Below are 18,097 nucleotides of genomic sequence, written 5' to 3' on the forward strand. Positions count from 1 at the left end.
GTATTGTTTCCTTAATTTCTCTTTCTGTTTCCTCATTGTTAGTGTACAGGAATGCAAAGGATTTCTGTGTGTTAATTTTATATCCTGCAACTTTACTATATTCATTGATTAGCTCTAGTAATTTTCTGGTAGAGTCTTTAGGGTTTTCTCTGTAGAGGATCATGTCATCTGCAAACTCTGGAGAATTTTCATTTTCTAACTCTTGATTAAAGTTTATCGTTAAAGTCAACTTTGCCATGGATCCATTTTAGCCTAACATAGTCACTGGGATTCTATGAGACTACTTGAGTCTCTTCAGGTAGGTAAGAAGCAGTGTGTTTGCTTTGTCTTCATACCTACTTAGTGCTTAGTTATTTTGTAACTTATGGAGGAAATTTAACAGGTGTATGGTCTACATTAGAAAAGATGAAAAAGAAACAACTTTTGGTTTCTTTTCATCCTTTCTACCCCAGGACATTTGTATATCCATCCCCTCCCACCTCCTCAAGATTGTATAGTTTTAGTCTTCGAGAAGAGAATTTAAGAAACTATAATGGTTTCTTTACTTTGCAGATGTTAGAAGGAAAAAGCAAAATTTCCGTCAATGACTTCATTATAAAAGCTTCAGCTTTGGCATGTTTAAAAGTTCCTGAAGCAAATTCTTCTTGGCTGGACACAGTTATAAGACAGTAAGTATAACCCTTTTAGGGAAGTTGTGTTCTGTATCTATACATCCATCTATCTATCTATCTATCTATCCATCCATCCAGCAGCAGTTTTTTGTGTGTGTTGTCTAATGTATAAGTAGGAGTGTAGGGAGTAAGAAGAAACAGAATACGGAGTGGGAAATGACTTCCATGGGCAAAACAATTTGAAAACAACATAAAATTATTTCTGAGACCATGCTAAATTTAATCAGTAAAGATTACAGATGCTTAAGAGTTCAGGGAAGGGAGAGAAGTGTACAGATATGTATAATTAAGTTGATAATGACTCTCACAAGGCAGGATTGAAATGGTTTTGTTCACCAATTAGTTCTGCTAAACTTTAGTGGTGACAAAATTGAAAACAAAACCAAAAAGCAGTATTTGTTAGTATTACGGTATCATGTGACTGGCATGGTGCTTAGTGTCTTTCTCATGTTGTCCCATTTAATTCTTAGGACCACCTTATGAGGTAGGTGCTTTTACTCCTGTTTTTCAGATGAAGAAACTGAGGCTCAGTAAGTTGAATTTCTCCCTGAGTTCGTATGTTAGTAAGCAGCAGAACTGGGATTGGAACCAGAATTCTGACTCAGTCTAGCCTTTTTCTACTATGTAGATGGTTTTATATTATTAATTTAATTTTTGTTACAATAATAGTATATACTTTATAATATTAATTCGTGGCTTATGGTGACCTGCTCAGCCTTTATCTGAGGTCCACTCCCAAGAGGCAAACACAGCCTTTAAACTATTATTTCTTTTGGTATTTACCTTCATGTTTCTTTGGGCTTCCCTGGTGGCTCAGTTGGTAAGGAATCTGCCTGCAATGCAGGAGACCCAGGTTCGATCCCTGGGTCAGGAAGATCCCCTGGAGAAGGAGATGGCTACCCACTCCAGTATTCTTGCCTGGAGAATTCCATGAACAGAGGAACCTGGTGGGCTAAAGTCCAGGGGGTCACAAAGAATCAGAAATGACTGAGTGACTAATTTCACTTTTCATATCTCTCTTTTTTTTTTGATGTGTTCACTTACTTTAATAACACTATGCTTATAGTGGTATCACTATGGAATGTGAATTCAGGTTCAAGAGAATTTCATCAGTGCAGCAGAACAAAGTTTGTGGTATACGAAAGTTTGCATACTGTCTGACCAAACCAGCTGGCTCATAAATCACTTCCATTATAGGCAATTCATTTAATTTATGATTCTTTTAGAGAAAATGAACATACTACACACATTTAAAAAGTGTTTTTCATTTACCTTTGCATTAGCACTTAAAATGCACATTTCTATTTCAAAATAACACTTAAAATTATTCTAATATAACAGCAGCAAAATATAATTTTGCAATTACAAAAGAGCTAAAAGGGATCTACAATTAAGTTATTCTCATGTTTACAACTATGATTCTAAAGTAAGTTATACTTCAAAGTGGCTCTGTTACCAGCTTTTTGAGGTTTGGTTTAAAAACACACACAGACTTTCAGGGAGGTTTATAATGTATTCCATGCACTGTTCTGAAAGGGTTCCTCAAAAGCCAAGTGAAGTGAAGTCGCTCAGTCATGTCCAACTCTTTGAGACCCCATGGACTATAACCCACCAGGCTTCTCCATCTGTGGGATTTTCTAGGCAAGAGTACTGAAGTGGGTTGCCATTTCCTTCTCCAGGGGATCTTCCCGACCCAGGGATCGAACCTGGATCCCTTAAAACAGTACTTAGTCCACAAGGCAGTCAGAGAGTTAAACTAAATGGGGTAAATAGGATTCCTACATTACATCAAAAGCATATGATTATTCTGCAGCCACTGGGAGCATTTTCAGGATTGGCATGTTGTCCTCTTTAGAACTAGTTTCATCAGAAGGGTTTGAGAAGGTGGACAGGTAACACTATCAAGTATATTTAAAAGTGACATGTTTCTTTTATGTTAATCTGACTCCCCTGAGTGACCTAGCTAGTGAACTAGTCACCAGTAACTTGGTCACCAGGCAGATCAAGCCTGTTAGAAAGGAAGCCAGTATTGAAATTACCATGTTCTTGTCTGACCCAAACAGTTTATTTTCATCATAAACAGATAACCTCAATATGAGATGTCTAACTAAAGCAAGCACCACCAAGGCCAAGATGGCATCTCCTCTTGTAAGGTTTAGGTTTTGCCCAGAATTCTTGATACAGGGAATCGCCCATATCAAGAGTCACTGCTCCCACAACAAAGCCTTGGGCTGCCACACGCATGTGGGTCAGGTGAACAGACGTTTTAGTATTTCTCCTGCTCTTCCATCTATGTAATCCATAGGCAATGATTTCTGCAAAACGTGCCATTCCAGTGGGGACAAATGGTGCCTCTCCAGGTTTTCAGATAAGTTTAGATTCCTGATCTTAATCACATGAAGAAAGAGAAGTGTGTCGCTTGACATAGTGGTTGAAGAATCTTTAGACAACTACAGGACGTTTCAGGTTCCTCCCGGCTTCTGACCTGGCTCCCGCATCTGCCATCTACCTTCATATTTCTAAATAACATTTTTTGTTGCCTTTTTCTCAGTTTTTCATTTCATTTATTTATCACCTTTCTGTTAAAGAAGGTTAAAATTTAGCTTTTTTGTACCCTCTCTACAAACATATACACACAACCCATCATCCGACCAGATTGATTATAGTACAGATTTTTAAATTGCTTATCATCATTTCTTTCTGAAGTTTCTTTCAGAAAAAAAAAAAGTTTCAGTTTCTATCTGAAACTCCCCAAGAAAACTAAACATGTTTCCCAAGACTGAAAAATAGTTTACTGATCCTGATTTTCGTCTTGGTCACCCTGCTATTAGAGAACATCTGAGGGTCTTACTATTCTTTAGAGATTATATTAGTTTTCTAAGGTTGCCAGTACAAATTACCACAAAATTTGTGGCTTAACAAAAATTTACTCCCTCCTAGTTCTGAAGGTTAGACGTGTGAAATTAAGGTGTCAGCAGGACCTACTCCCTGCACAGGCTCTTGGGTGAACTCTTGCTTGCTCTCTCCAGCTCTGGCGGCTTCAGCATTCCTTGGCTTGGGGCTGCTCAGCTCCAGCTTCACATGGACTTCATGTGTCCTTGTCTTCCCTTCTGTCTCTTACAAGGACAGTTGGCATTGGATTTAGGGCCCACCCAGATAACCCAGGGTGAACTCATCTCAAAGGTGTGATTATATCAGTGAAGACCTTTTTACTAAATATGGTCACATCAATAGACTCTGGGATTAAGACATAGACATAGCTTTGAGAGCATGGTTATGAACATTTGAGGACAATTCTTTGTACTGATATATGTCTTCATTTCTTTTGGGTAGACTCCTTGGAGTGGAACTGCTGGATTGTAGGGTAAATTTATGTTTAACCTTTTAAGAATATCTGAAGGAAACACTACTTAGATGAAAGGATGGTGGTTGCAGCTCAAGTTCTGTGAATTATTTATTAATCCTTACCAAATGCCCTTCATTTATGTGTTCATACAGCTATTCAACAAGTATTTATTGGACATACGGTGTTAACTGGATTTTATTGTTGTTCAGTCGCTTAGTCATGTCTGACTCTTTGCAGTCCCATGGACTGCAGTACACCAGGCTTCCCTGTCCTTCACCATCTACCTGAGTTTGCCCAAACTCATGCCCTTTGAGTCAGTGATGCCATCCAACCATCTCATCCTCTGTCACTCCCTTCAACCCTCAGTCTTTGCCAGCATCAGGGTCTTTTCCAATGAGTTGGTTCTTTACATCAAGTATTGGAGTTTCAGCATCAGCCCTTCCAATGAATATTCAGGATCGATTTCCTTTAGGATTGACTAGTTTAGTGGTGAACAAGATAGGAAACACCATCCGTACTCTATTATGAATATTTTTAGACATTGTTGTAATAACAGGATAATGTAATTAAGAAAGCAGTGCTGCTGTGTGATGCCTTGGCTGGAGCCCAGCTGGGGCACACAGGGGCTCGGCACCCATGATCTCCAAAGAGCTGGCGTTCCTTTTTTCATGTGAAGTTTTATCTTTTCTAAGTTGAAGGATAGTTGATTTATAATATTATATTAGTTTTAGGATTATGACATAGTGATTCAGTGTTTTTGTGGATTGTACTCCCTTATAAGTTATTACAAGGTAACGGCTATAATTCCCTGTGCTATATATGTTTGTTGCTTATCTATTCCATACGTGGTAGTTTGTTAGTCATACATGCCCACTTTGTCACTCTGCCCTTTCCTCTTTCCTTTGGTGACCATTAGTTTGTTTTCTCTGTGAGTGTGTTTCTGTTTTGCAAGTACATCCATTTGTATTAATCTTTTTACATTCCACATATAAGATATACAGTGTTTGTCTTTCTCTGATTTATTTCCTGAAGCATAATATTCCCTAGGTCTAACCATGTGGCTACAGATGGTAGAATTTCATTCCTTTTTTATGGCTGAGTAATATTCCTATGCGTGTGTATATGTGTGTGTGTGAGAGTGGTGAGATGTCCATTGTCTGTTGATGGGCACTTGGACTTGGGTTGCTTCCCTGTCTTTAATTGGTATGTTCATTTTTCTGGATACATATACCCAGGAGTGGAATTGCTGGATCATACAATAGTTCTATTTTACTTTTTTAAGGAACCTCCATACTCTCTTCCTATAGTGGTTGCACCAGTTTATTGATGCATTCTCACCAACAATTTATAATTTATGCTTTCTTCCTCTTTTCATCCTTGCCAACATTTGTTAACTTTTTTCTTAATTGCAGAACACTTTAGCAGGGGCCCTTACACAGACAACCCTTAAGGAGATCCTGATACAGTTCAGGAGTTTGGGAACTTGGTTGGGGGGGGAATATAATTCTTTTTTACTAATCTTTATTGTGAAATTTTGGGCTTCCCTGATAGCTCAGTTGGTAAAGAATCTGCCTGCATTGCAGGAGACCCCAGTTCGATTCCTGGGTCAGGAAGATGTGCTGGAGAAGGGATAGGCTACCCATGGCAGTATTCTTGGGCTTCCCTTGTAGCTCAGCTGTTAAAGAATCCACCTGCAATGTGGAAGACCTGGGTTCGATCCCTGGGTTGGGAAGATCCCCTGGAGAAGGGAAAGGGTACCCACTCTAGTATTCTGGCCTAGAGAATTCCATGGACTGTATAGTTCATGGGGTTGCAAAGAGTTGGACACGACTAAGTGACTTTTACTTTCAGTGTGAAATTTAGGATTTTCTCCTATTATAGAGAACAAATCAAAGAGGTGTTTTAATACTTGTGCTGATGACCAAATAAAAATCAAGTTGTTTTCATATGCATTGTGGTTGTTACAGATGTCTTAAAGTATATCACGACTCCAAAAGCATAGCCATAATTAGATCTGCTGCAAGATTTTTGAAGCACATATATCACAGTTTTGTTTTTTGAATAGTTCAGTAACTGAATTTCAGTATATTTTGTTTTGGGGGGAGTTTTTTTTTTTTTTGCTCTTTTTTTTTGTGAGTATTTTGTTTCCTGTGTTTAAAAATTATGAGAAGGGACCCAAATGCAACAGTGTCTGTAGCATAGAAAAGATTAGGAATCCTGCTTTTATGTTCTGAGACAGCACTACCACCCTACCATGTGAGCACTCCTGTTTCTCCCCCCATGCAGTTCTTTCCCTTCAGTCTTCCTTTTATCTGCTCAAGCTCTGCTTGCAGACGAAGCTCCAGCTAGTCCTCTTCATCTCATAAATCTAAGGAGCTCTTTTCAGTTCTCACTGGATGTTGAACGTTTTTTCCCCAATTATGTTCATGATGTTGGTCAATGCATACAAGGGGTAGTTAGTGAGTACATGTGAAGCCAACCTACTGACACATTTCTCATTCCTTTTTAAAAAGTGCGGATCTAAAAAAATAAAAAGTTCAGGTCTGAGAGAGGGCATAGTAAAACTGAAAAACCAGGCAAGATCTCTCTGGCTAAAAAGTAACACAGACTGAATACCACTATTCTTGCTTAGCCTGACACAGACTCTTAACAATTGATTACTGAGTTTTACTTTTCTTTTTTTCTTTTTAAATAGAAATCATGTTGTTGATATCAGTGTTGCAGTCAGTACTCCTGCAGGACTCATCACACCGATTGTGTTTAATGCACATATAAAAGGACTGGAAACCATTGCTAATGATGTTGTTTCTTTAGCAACCAAAGCACGAGAGGGTAAACTACAACCACATGAGTTCCAGGTAAGATGTGTATTTACTTTGTGAATGTTACTATGTTATTGTAGTGAATTGTATTATTTTTAAAGTTGGCCTTATGCTTTTATTGCATTTTCCACTTTTTGATTCTGCCTTGTGTTCTCACTGACAGAAGGTCTTGAAAGAAAAATTGAGTAACCTATCAAAAGCTGAAAAAAAGAAGTTTTTCAAGTAGTGTGCAAAAGCCACACGACTGATTTGTGTTCATGTTGCTATAGTGGTGTGTTTTCAGAAAAGTGTACCCCATTCAGTTTTTTCTTTCTTTTTTTTCCCCTTCACCTTTATGTGTAATTAGTAAATAGAAATTGTATATATTTAAGGTGTACAACTTGTTGTTTTGATATATGTATACTCTGTGCTCGTGACAAGGTAATTAATGTATCTGTCACCTCATATACTTAAACCATTTTCCTTTTTTTTAATGGTAGTTGAGTCCTTCTTTTAGAAAATATATTATTGAAGTATAGTCGATTTACAATGGGTTAATTTCTATTGTACAGCAGAATGTCTCAGTTATACATGTATATACATTCTTTTTCATATTCTTTTCCATTATGGTTTACCACAGGATATTGAATATAGGTCCCTGTGCTATACAGTAGGACCTCGTTGTATATCCATCCTATATCTAATATTTTGTTAATCCCAAACTCTCAATTGAACCCTTAACCATGAGTCTGTTCTTTATGTCTGTGAGTCTATTTCTGTTTCACAGATAAGTTCATTTGTGTCATATTTTATATTGCACATATAAATGGTATCATATGGTATTTGTCTTTCTCTTTCTGACTTGCTCAGTATGATAATGTCTAGGTTCATCCATGTTGCTAAGAATCCCTTCTTAAAGTAAAACATCTTAAGGTCTTTTCACAAAACATTGTCATTTTTTCTGATTTATATTGACAAGCAGTTACCATGATCTGTTTTTAAATCTTTTTTTTTCCTTTAGGGTGGCACTTTTACAATCTCAAATTTAGGAATGTTTGGGATTAAGAACTTCTCTGCTATTATTAACCCACCTCAAGCATGTATTTTGGCAATTGGTGCTTCAGAGGATAGACTGGTTCCAGCAGATAATGAAAAAGGGTAAGTGCCAAAATGGAGAGGGAGTTGTAAACTTACTTTCATTACAGTATACCTGACTTTGAATCTTAGGTTTTATAATTATTGGTGTGGCATACTGGAGCTTCACACAGAGTTAGATGTAAGCACATCTAAATTTCTCAGGGCACCAGCTCTTCTTATTTTGCTATTTGAGATGGGAAGTCTTATTTACTCTAGGTCAGGGGTCAGCATAATTTTTCTTAAAGAGCCAGTTAGTAAATGTTTTATTTTTTCTGGGTCATACAGTTGCTATCGCAAGTACTTGGCTATTGTGGTATGAAAGCAGGCATAGGCAATACATAAACGTATTCCAGTAAATCTGTGTTTGGTAGGATTTGGCCTGTGGGCTGTTGTTTCCTGACCTGTATCCTTCAGATGGTTGTTTGGTCTGTTTCTTCAAATGATTGATTTGAGCTAGAGGTGTATAACCCATGAAGAGTAGGTAAAAAATAATGTTACCTGGTTGGGATTGTAAGTTAGGAGTTGGCATTTGGGCTGGTTACTAGCTAACATCTAGTGATTGCTTTTACAGTACCTAATAATGTTTTTTTATCTTTTTCTAGATTTGATGTGGCCAGCATGATGTCTGTTACACTCAGTTGTGATCATCGGGTTGTCGATGGAGCAGTTGGAGCCCAGTGGCTTGCTGAGTTTAGAAAGTACCTTGAAAAACCTATCACCATGTTGTTATAATTAATCCAAGAATTTCTAGACTCTCCTAGGTCACACTGTTTCATTCTTACCAAGGTATTAATATGTTATTAAATGGTGGTTCTCTTTTTATTTTAAGGTTAACCAGTTATTTTTGAGTCTGTCCAGATATTTGTAATGGGCATTACTGAATTTTTAAAAATGCCAATTACATCCCAATATTGTGCACATTTAATAAACACCAGATTTTAAGCTGCGTACTCCAGGTAAAGGGGCCTATGGCATAGCCCTCTGGTGGTAAGTCCTTCCACTGGAAATGTAGAGGTAGAATTGTGCTTCCCTATTGAGACAGGCACATAAAAGTAACCTTGATGAGACATTGAGGTTTTGAAATTTAATTACCTCAAATGTTTTGATGAGATTTGAGAAAAGAGAAGTCAGAAAAACTAGTTCTTTTGGAGAAAGAATTTGAACTGAAACTTGATTTTGGAATTTAAGCCTAATTTGAAATTTTGTGTTACATAAATCTTGGTTTATCATGGATGGGAAGCATGGAGAACTTGAAGGAAAATACGAGAAAACTTTAAAAGTCAACATTTTCATAGGACTCTTCAACCAGCTGTTCTTTATTTTTCTATGAATTCAGAAATGGTTGTTTTCTCCTCTTGAGATGAAGATATAAATATGAACCAGCTCCTTGGTATAAGTGAGAATTTGTGTGGGTGTCTATTTAAATAATTTAAATGTGTCATTGTGAGAGCAGAATTCTATAATTGCCTCAAATAAAAGAATATGCTTATAGAATTTTTGTGAAAGTAGAATTTTTCCTGTAAAATTAAATAGTGGTTATTTGCAAATGAACTTAATTAGTAGGATTTATTACTTAAATACTTGAAAAACTTGTATCAAGTAACTGTGGAATGGAATAAGTGTATATATGTAAATATGGTTCCTAGTAAGATGTGTGCCAAAGTCCATTTATCACCAAGTTGCGTCTAAAAAGAAAAAGGGGAGAGATACACCAGTGGATAGTTTGGAGTGATAAAAGATGATGACCGGAACAAACTGGTCATTTCTGGTCTTGGATAAAGTGGAAAATGTTAAATGTGTACAAAAAGAAGTGTTCTATGTTTTTCCACCCCAATGTTGTCTCATGTAAAATAAGAAAACCCTAAAATCCTGTCAGAGAGAAAAAGATTATTTAGGTTGTTTGCTACCTTATCAGCCTAAATATTTATTTTCCATTTTGTTACAATTTGCCTTTCTGTGGGGGGGGGGGGGGGGGGGTGATATTCAGGATAATAAAAATGAATTAGAAACATTATCACAATTCTAGACTTTCTATGGAATTGATGTGATTTAATAAATAAATTTGGAATTGTTTATAACTATTAACAAATCTGATCCTCCTTGTAAAATGTAATATGCAGAACTATTCCCTGAAATTTAGGTCTTTCAATGTTGAATCTGTTTCTAAGTGTTCATTATTACATGGTGCACAAGTGACACTCCATATATTCCAGAAATATTTTCCTTGCTGTATTATGATGAAAATAATACGTGAATCTGACTTTTCAGTAGTGATTTTAGCTTGAAGACTATGGAGAAGGAACAAACTTATAACAAGGGACCATCAGCAGTATGAGCCACATCTGGGTCACATACATGAAACTTCAAAGAGAATTCATTATTTGGTGGTGTTTATGGCTCTGTTGTTCCCTTGAGAGAAAAATTTAAAAGTTGCATTCTAATAGAAATTGTTCTGAGTTAAAAATTAACCTGAGCTATCATCTAAATTTGGATTCAGTTTATTTCCCTTACCAGCTGGAATGAACAAGTGTTAGAAATAGTGTTTTGGTTCAAATTAGATTGTTTGAAAATTAAACTATATGTTTTCAATGTGTCTTGTCTAATATTTTTGATTTGTTGGTAATTATTTTTCACATTCGATTTTTTAAGACCAAGAACAGTTATGTATATGGTAAACTCTTAATACAGATACGTTTTGAGTTTATAGAATTGGTAAAATAAGTTCTGAGTTTGGGAGCATATAATCTAACCTTCAGGCTCAAGGAGCCCTCTTGTTAGGAGGTGGCACATAGCAAGAAGGAAGAGTGGTCTGGCTCTGCTGGCTATAAACGCCATTCCTGAGGTTTGTGAGTGAAGTAGCATCCCGAGGCGTGGACTACAGAAAGCTGCCCAGTGCGAGCGGTCCTAGGAATGCACTGTAAGGAATTCTCATCACTCAGTAATGCATAAACTCTGGAGGACATGAGGAAATAATCACTACTAATTCCTAATCTCTAAAACCAAGTTGGTAGAAGAATCTGGTATCTGAATCAAGGATAATTCACGTCCATCTCAAAGTTTTCTGTTTTGAAGAAGAAATATCTTGATAAGATTCAGATTAAACTGCTCAACTGTTCATTATTAGTTAATGCTCTTCCTGACCAAAGTTTTGCTTTTTGTAGGGAGGGGGAGGTAGAGATGTTATAAGTGAACGTATTTTGGAAAATAACTAGGATGTAAGTTTACAATTTTAACGTTAAGCATGCTAGATCTTGTACTTATTAATAAGTACACAATTACATAACTCCTGACATAGTAACACCTGAGTGTGAGATTGCAAGAGTAGAGATTCAGCTATTTCTGTGTAAGTAGGTATGGGAATTTATAGAAATTAAGTTTGACAGTGATTTTGTAGAAGAAAAGATAAGGTCAAAGCATTCCCAAGTCTTTTAAGGGATGAGTATAGGATATCACAGTTCTAGAAAACTTTCCAACAATAAATTATCCTATTGCTAGAAAAATTAAAGTCCACACCAAGTTTAAGAAAATTACTCATTTGTAATTATCACATGTCAGTTACTGCTATCACACACTTTAGTTTCTAAAGCTAAAAAGTTTTAAAATTAATGAGAACTTCATTTAAAGACTTTATGTTGAATTAGAAACTAATAATTACAAGGAGAGTGTTTTGTGTTTAGAAAAGACAAGGGATGTTTAAAGTTTGGTGTGAATGTTGCTTACTCTGGATATAAATTGGAAAACTGATACTTTTGTATTGAACAAAGAACTGACAGATGAATGGGAGTTTAAAAGTACATCACTTCTGTATTTTAAAAGTTATTTTCTTAAGAGAAAATAACTTGTCCTAAAGTGAGCCCCTTTGCCTTAAATTAGAGTTGGATGTATTTTATGTCTTACATGTAATAATACCCAATGACTGTCACTGCATCGTTTTATCTAATCCACAAATCCATACCTGATGTTAAAGGGAGGTAGGCCTGGGTGGCTTGGACTCCTGCCAGAGCCTGCTTTATAGAAGTACAAAGGTTCACATAAGCAAAGGTTTACACATTATTATCCTGGCTCTACATCTTTATCACCAGAGGAAACTTTCACTGCTAAGGTACATCTTGGTAGTAAAAAACTTCTTGCAGAGTCTGGTATTTATTCCTGATGCAAAAATTTACTAGAGACAAAAATGTTTTTCAACTAGTAAACAAAGAATTCTTACATATTATAATGTCTGAAGACAAACAGACTTTTCCCAAATGGTATTTAAGTTACTTGAGGCCGTTACAAATATCTTCAAAACAAGTATATCATGGTAGCACTGTTTTTGGTAGTTTGTGCTTGATGCCAAGTTTACTTGAGAAAGAATTTTAAAAAGCAGCTGATGAGAAAATCTCATTCCATCAAAAGAAATTCCTAGAAAATGAAACTTAAAAAGTTAAGATAAACCTCTTCACAGATAATGGAGGCCCTCTAATTCACATGACTTTCACAGAAAACTCCAAATACACGATGCTTTTAACTTACACCAATGGCATTGTGACAATTAAAGTGGCTTTCTCTTTGATAAATTTTGCTGTAGTCATTTCAGTATCCACAGATTCTGGAAGGTTTAGATGTAATCTGTACTTTTCAGAGACCTCGATCAATATATCATCCTAAAAAGAATAAACCAAGAGAGATTTTAAAAGATGCAAATAGAAAAGTACTTCCTGGTTAGAATTTGTTACAGGTTTATTGTTCCCAGTTATTCACTCCTTTCCCGTAAGAAGAGGGTCCACTTGTGAGCAGTAAAGGTATTGTAAATGCCTGAGATTCTGAGGTGTTTATTGTTCAGTACATTAAAATTGATAACAGTACCAGAAGATGGATGCTGCCATTCTAAATTATGTGGCATTGACTTCAGGGCTGACCAGCAAACAGCAAGAAAATTTGCTGGAGACTGGAAAGATGGTGATCTGTGTTTTATGGTGACAAAGCCCTTATCACAATAATTTGGAAGACAATCTACCTCATTAACTTGTGTTTTTAGGTACAGAAATGGGAAAATAGAATGTTGTTTGCATACGTTGGTTCTGTTGGCTACATTTAACAAGGTACCAGAAAAAGATGAAGTTAGAAAAGAAGTTCTCAATTTGCAAGGGAATATAAAGAATTGAAAGGGAATATACAGAGCCCATAAATCTTAAGACTTGAATGAAAAATGGAACCAATTTTTGTTTTCAACCAGTAATAAGACTGAGAAATAACCTTTCCGTCTCAACATTCTATGGGCAGCAAACAGGCTGAGTAAGCTCCTCAGCATCTAATGACAGCATAGTCTTCAATGCTCTTTTCAGGCATGGCTAAGGTAGATTATGAAAGAGGAAAAAACCTCCCAAAGAGTGGAGTTAAAAGTCATGGAAAATAATGGAACTAGGAGGCTAGGTAATCAAGGAATCTTGTAAAGGGACCTCAGCAAGAACATTGTCTACCTCCAGGAAAGGGACCCTTGCACTATTGGCCTACCAGGATTTTAGAATTGCTGTGTGCCTTACAGTTTTTCAGTTTCTGAATTGAGACTGTTGATTGTGATTATTCTCTCTCCATTCTACATTGTATGATGCATGGGGTTACAGAAATAGATAATTTGTCATTGCAGTTCATGCAAATTTTGTCTAATGCAGATTATGATGGCAAAATCCTGCACTTTGGAGTCTGATACTGGGATTGGAGGTATGTTTCTTGGGAAAAGCAGCAAATACTTGTGACCAAGAGGGTGGACTGTGGTAGACTGTAGATTGTTGCTTTTCTTTTATAAGAGGATTATGCATCCTTGTCATGTAACTTCAGTGACTGCTTGTTAAGAATGTTCTTCCCAGCCATACTGATGTAGGACTTGGCCTTCTGACTTACTTTGATCAATACAATGTGAGCATAAGTAATACATTCCATATCCGAGAGGAAGTTTTAGGATCTATTGCATGGTTTTGCCATTTCTATTTTCCCTCCTCCATGAGAATGACTTGTCTAAAGTGAAAATTTTTCCTTCATCTTGTATCTTAAAATGTGCGACACTCACAGAGTGAAGCAGGATGAGCTGATATGTAACCTGAGCAAGTTAATGTAAGCCACTGAGATTGTGGAGTTCTTTTTTTTACGGCAGCATAACATAGTGATTATTGACTGATACAAAATTTACAGTATTACCTATTCAGCTTACCTCAGAAACACTAAGGTCACAGAGAGATACTGAATTAATACCAGGTAATTCAACTTTTAATTCAATTTTCAGAGGTTTCTCATTCTGATCTGCCACAATTTTTAATTCATAGGCTGGTCTCTTCATCTCCACTTCAGTCTCTGTACTAGAAATCTCTTCTATCAGACATGCTGTTTTACTTGAAACTTGGTCTTTCGGCAGTAAAAGTTGAGGAAACTGATCTGAATTGCTCATAGTACTGCTTCTTATCTTTTCAAGGGTTAGTTCTTTATTTTAAAAAAGGAAGATGAAATCACAAAATTAATCAACATGAAATACTATCAGGCAATGAGCTGTAACAGTGATAGTGTTAGCCAAGATGGCAGACAAAGCTGCAGCTAAATTGATTTGGGAATCTTAAAAGATCCTTAAACCAGAGGATCTGGTTTAAAAGTTTGCAGGATTTATCTTTAAGGACATGCTAATTTTTTTTTAATTTTATTGAAGTACAGTTGATGTATAGGGTTGTGTTTAATATCTGTGGGATAACAAAAAGACCCAGTTATATATTTTTCATATTCTTTTCCATTATTTTTTTTTTCCATTATGGTTTATAATAGGATATTGAATATAGTTTCCTGTGCCATACAATAGGACCTTGTTGTTTATCCATCCTATATATAATAGTTTGCATCTGCTAATCCCAAACTCCCAGCCCATTTCTCTTTCCCCCCTTCCCCTTGGCAAACACAAGTCTTTTCTTTATGAGTCTGTTTCTTAGATAGGTTCATTTGTGTCGTTTTTTAGATTCCACACATAAGCGATATCATGTGGTATTTGTCTTCCTCCTTCTGATTTACTTCGCTTAGTATGATAATCTCTAGGCCCATCTATGTTGTTGTTTAGTCACAAAATTGTATCTGACTCTTTCCTGACCCTATGGTCTGTAGCCTGCCAGGCTTCTCTGTCCATGGGATTTCCCAGGCAGGAATACTGGAGTGGGTTGCCATTTTCTTCTCCAGGGGATCTTCCTGACCCTGGGATCGGACCCACACCTCCTGAATTGGCAGGAGGCATACCTTCCTTTACCACTGAGTCATCAGGGAAGCCTCTGTCTATGCTGCTGCTGCTGCTAAGTCACTTCAGTCATGTCCGACTCTGTGTGACCCCACAGACGGCAGCCCACCAGGCTCCCCCATCCCTGGAATTCTCCAGGCAAGAACACTGGAGTGGGTTGCCTTCTCCAATGCATAAAAGTGAAAAGTGAAAGTGAAGTCGCTCAGTTGAGTCTGACTCCTTGGCGACCCCATGGACTGTAGCCTACCAGGCTCCTCTGTCCATGGGATTTTCCAGGCAAGAGTAATGGAGTGGGGTGCCATTGCCTTCTCCACCGTCTATGTTGGGACATGCTAATATTTCTAATATCTTTATATTTTTCCATCTTAAATTTCTCATCTTTTACAATTGAGACTTCTAGTTTGCAAAATGTACACCAGAAGCAAAAAACATTTAAATCAGATCACTTTCCATTACATTTCATTAACTTACCCTTTTTCATTTTCTCTCTTAAATCTGTGGGATTGGTTTGGATTCCCATCAGATTTTGTTTCATTCTTTGAATGCTTCCTTTTATTCTAAATTTGGTAATATAGTAACAGTTTAAGAGAGTAAATTGGAGTTGTTCCTCAATGCATTTCATGGCCATCCTTATCAGCTGATCTTTTTTCAGTTGGTCTTTTTCTGCTGCCTGGAGAACATCAGGATGGTAGGCAACATCAATGACTGTGTAAACATCTGTGTGTGTAATTCAGAGGGTGTGAAATGAAGACAATTTGTTTTACTAATGATATCGTCAGGTAATATTTTAATCATATCCTGCTAAAGACGGAAAATATAAATTCTATTTCTGTATTTTCAGAGATAATCACAATGGTGCTATATATATAAAATTCCAATTAGAGCATTTCTTGGTATTTCATATGAATTAAAATAGCTCATATTATTGGGAAATTAAATAGTAATCAATTTTCACAAAGTACCCTTATTCAGTTCAGTTCAGTCGCTCAGTTGTGTCCCACTCTTTGCAACCCCATAGACCCTTATTATTCATTGACTATACCATGACCAAATATGTAATGCCTTTTATCAAGTAAAATCTGGCCCATGCTTATTCCCACATCCCAATTTTTAAAATGTGCTTTCTCTCCCATAATTCTATGTACCTGATGTCTCAGATATATCTTCTGGTCTGCCAATACTTAGAGGTACTGGATGAGTGGCTGATTCTGGAGCTGGGATCCTTTTCCACTGACATAGGTTGATAAAAAGTAATTTTTCTTTTGGTTTCTAGAAAGCAAAAAATTTGTATGTCTCAAAATCCAGTTTTTAAATTAAAAAAAAAATCCTAAAGGTAACTCATCACAGAGTTACCTCCCCAACCAAATAAGTTCTCTTTATTTGAAAAACCTCCAACTGTATTATTCTCTATTAAATAGTGACATTACTTTTGATTTTTATTCTAGCAGAAAAATGACTGATTTTGGGATCTCCAAAATGTGTCAAATATGAAATTCCCATTCTTATTCCATCAACACAATCTTTCACATTATGTTCAATTTTCCATTATTCAGAGTGGCAGTTTCCCTCAATGTTCTTATGTTAAAGTAGTAATAGCTAGGGTAAGCCATTGTCTGGTTATTCCAGGACCATTTCAATCAGGACTTCCCTTTCTCTGGGTACCAACCCCACATACCAGGATCCTGGTTTGTAGACAGAGCTGTGGTTCTGGGGCAGCACAGAGCTCTTTTCCCTCTTTCAGCTGCTGTTGAATGAACTTCTGATAACTCTCAGGGTTACTTTCAGCCAGATCATCTAACAGGTTCCAGAACTGAGTAACCTTGGTGAGCAGACCCTTTGAGGATGACTCCATGGTTAAGATGAATAGGCCTCTTCAGCCTGTGGAAAGACATGACTTAAGGAAGAAAAAATCTCCCCCCAAATCTATTCTTTGGAGGGGGGAGGAGGAACAGTTCAGGGGCTGTTTTATTGAAGTTGATAGCTATTCTTAACACCAGTGCCTAAAAGATTATGGATCAGCACCGTTTTATCTTTTCCTTACTCTATTGAGTACCCTTTCTTACATTCTCAAGATGTTCTCTCAGATAGTAAGTCCTTACCTCTGCATAGACCCTCACAAGCCTTGAGGGGTCATTTAAAGTCTGGATTTCTTGGGAGTTTCTTGTTTCAACACCCAGGTATATGCTAACTGGGGCCTGAATTTGCGAGAAGTGTGCTGTGGGTTGAGGGCCACATGAGACTTCCCCAATCCGCAGCATAGTTTAGGAGTTAAAAGCATGGACTCTGCAGCCAGAATGCCTAGATTCTACTCTTAGCTCTATCATTTACTAGCTGTGTGATCTTGAGAAATTAATTTACACATGTGCCTCAGTTTATTCTCCTCGAAATGGAGACGATAATACCTATCTCATAGGGTTATCGTGAGGATTAAGTAAGCTAACACGGAGAGGCTGGAACACCTGCCAAGAATAATAATATTCTCTCTACCACTTGAGATAACCTCCCTCCAAGCCCCCTCCGTCAATGGAGACGTATCTCACAGCATCCACAGAATGAGGATTCTCCAAATACTACATTAAGGTTAGACTAAATGGGAAATCTAACTTTTCCAGAGGTCGGCGAACCTACCTCTTCCTTCGGTTTCTTGACAAAACGCGACGCCTGTTACCAGGGTAACCACACTGGGACAACATCTAATTGAGTCCGGAAAGCTCCAGGCAGAAAGGTCTTATCTTTCTACATCTAGTTCCCGAGTCTTCTCCTTCTGGTGCTGGGCTTGCTTTTCGGCTAAGCCTGACCCACTTCTTTTCCAGGAAGGACCTTGCCTCCCGTTCCACCTCTGAGGACTTCTAGAGTGTCCTGGAAACCCTTCTGTGGGAATCTTTGGGACTTCTGT

The 18,097-nt window shown here is 37.1% G+C and overlaps 2 protein-coding genes across 2 annotated transcripts in view; one reads left to right on the top strand and one right to left on the bottom strand.

Moving 5' to 3' along the window:
- DLAT (dihydrolipoamide S-acetyltransferase) overlaps positions 1-10,548 on the top strand; it is a 32,638-nt gene extending 22,090 nt beyond the window's left edge. Inside the window, exons 11-14 of the mRNA XM_061144689.1 lie at positions 553-668; positions 6,713-6,875; positions 7,840-7,976; positions 8,558-10,548. Of these exons, the coding sequence (XP_061000672.1) occupies positions 553-668; positions 6,713-6,875; positions 7,840-7,976; positions 8,558-8,687 (546 nt within the window). The 3' untranslated portion in view covers positions 8,688-10,548. The remainder of the gene's footprint in view (positions 1-552; positions 669-6,712; positions 6,876-7,839; positions 7,977-8,557) is intronic.
- A 736-nt stretch (positions 10,549-11,284) lies between these two features.
- Positions 11,285-18,081, bottom strand: PIH1D2 (PIH1 domain containing 2). The gene is made up of 6 exons (XM_061144703.1): positions 17,830-18,081; positions 16,877-17,079; positions 16,347-16,470; positions 15,673-15,918; positions 14,146-14,411; positions 11,285-12,601 (listed from the first exon to the last, which is right to left on the bottom strand). Exons 2-6 carry the CDS (start codon positions 17,051-17,053, stop codon positions 12,467-12,469), a joined length of 948 nt encoding a protein of 315 aa, XP_061000686.1. The 5' UTR covers positions 17,054-17,079; positions 17,830-18,081; the 3' UTR covers positions 11,285-12,466.
- Positions 18,082-18,097: the final 16 nt, after the last annotated feature.

The sequence above is a fragment of the Dama dama genome, chromosome 1 (assembly GCF_033118175.1).
Source record: "Dama dama isolate Ldn47 chromosome 1, ASM3311817v1, whole genome shotgun sequence".
NCBI lineage: Eukaryota > Metazoa > Chordata > Mammalia > Artiodactyla > Cervidae > Dama > Dama dama.

What these genes read in the sequence shown, in the direction of transcription:
- PIH1D2 (XM_061144703.1), bottom strand. Translation starts at nt 17,053, where the DNA reads ATGGAGTCATCCTCAAAGGGTCTGCTCACCAAGGTTACTCAGTTCTGG. An exon ending in AAGAGAGAAAATGAAAAAGG is followed by an intron (nt 14,412 to 15,672) that starts GTAAGTTAATGA and finishes TTTAAAATAAAG; the next exon opens with AACTAACCCTTGAAAAGATA. An exon ending in GTGACCTTAGTGTTTCTGAG is followed by an intron (nt 12,602 to 14,145) that starts GTAAGCTGAATA and finishes TATTCTTTTTAG; the next exon opens with GATGATATATTGATCGAGGT.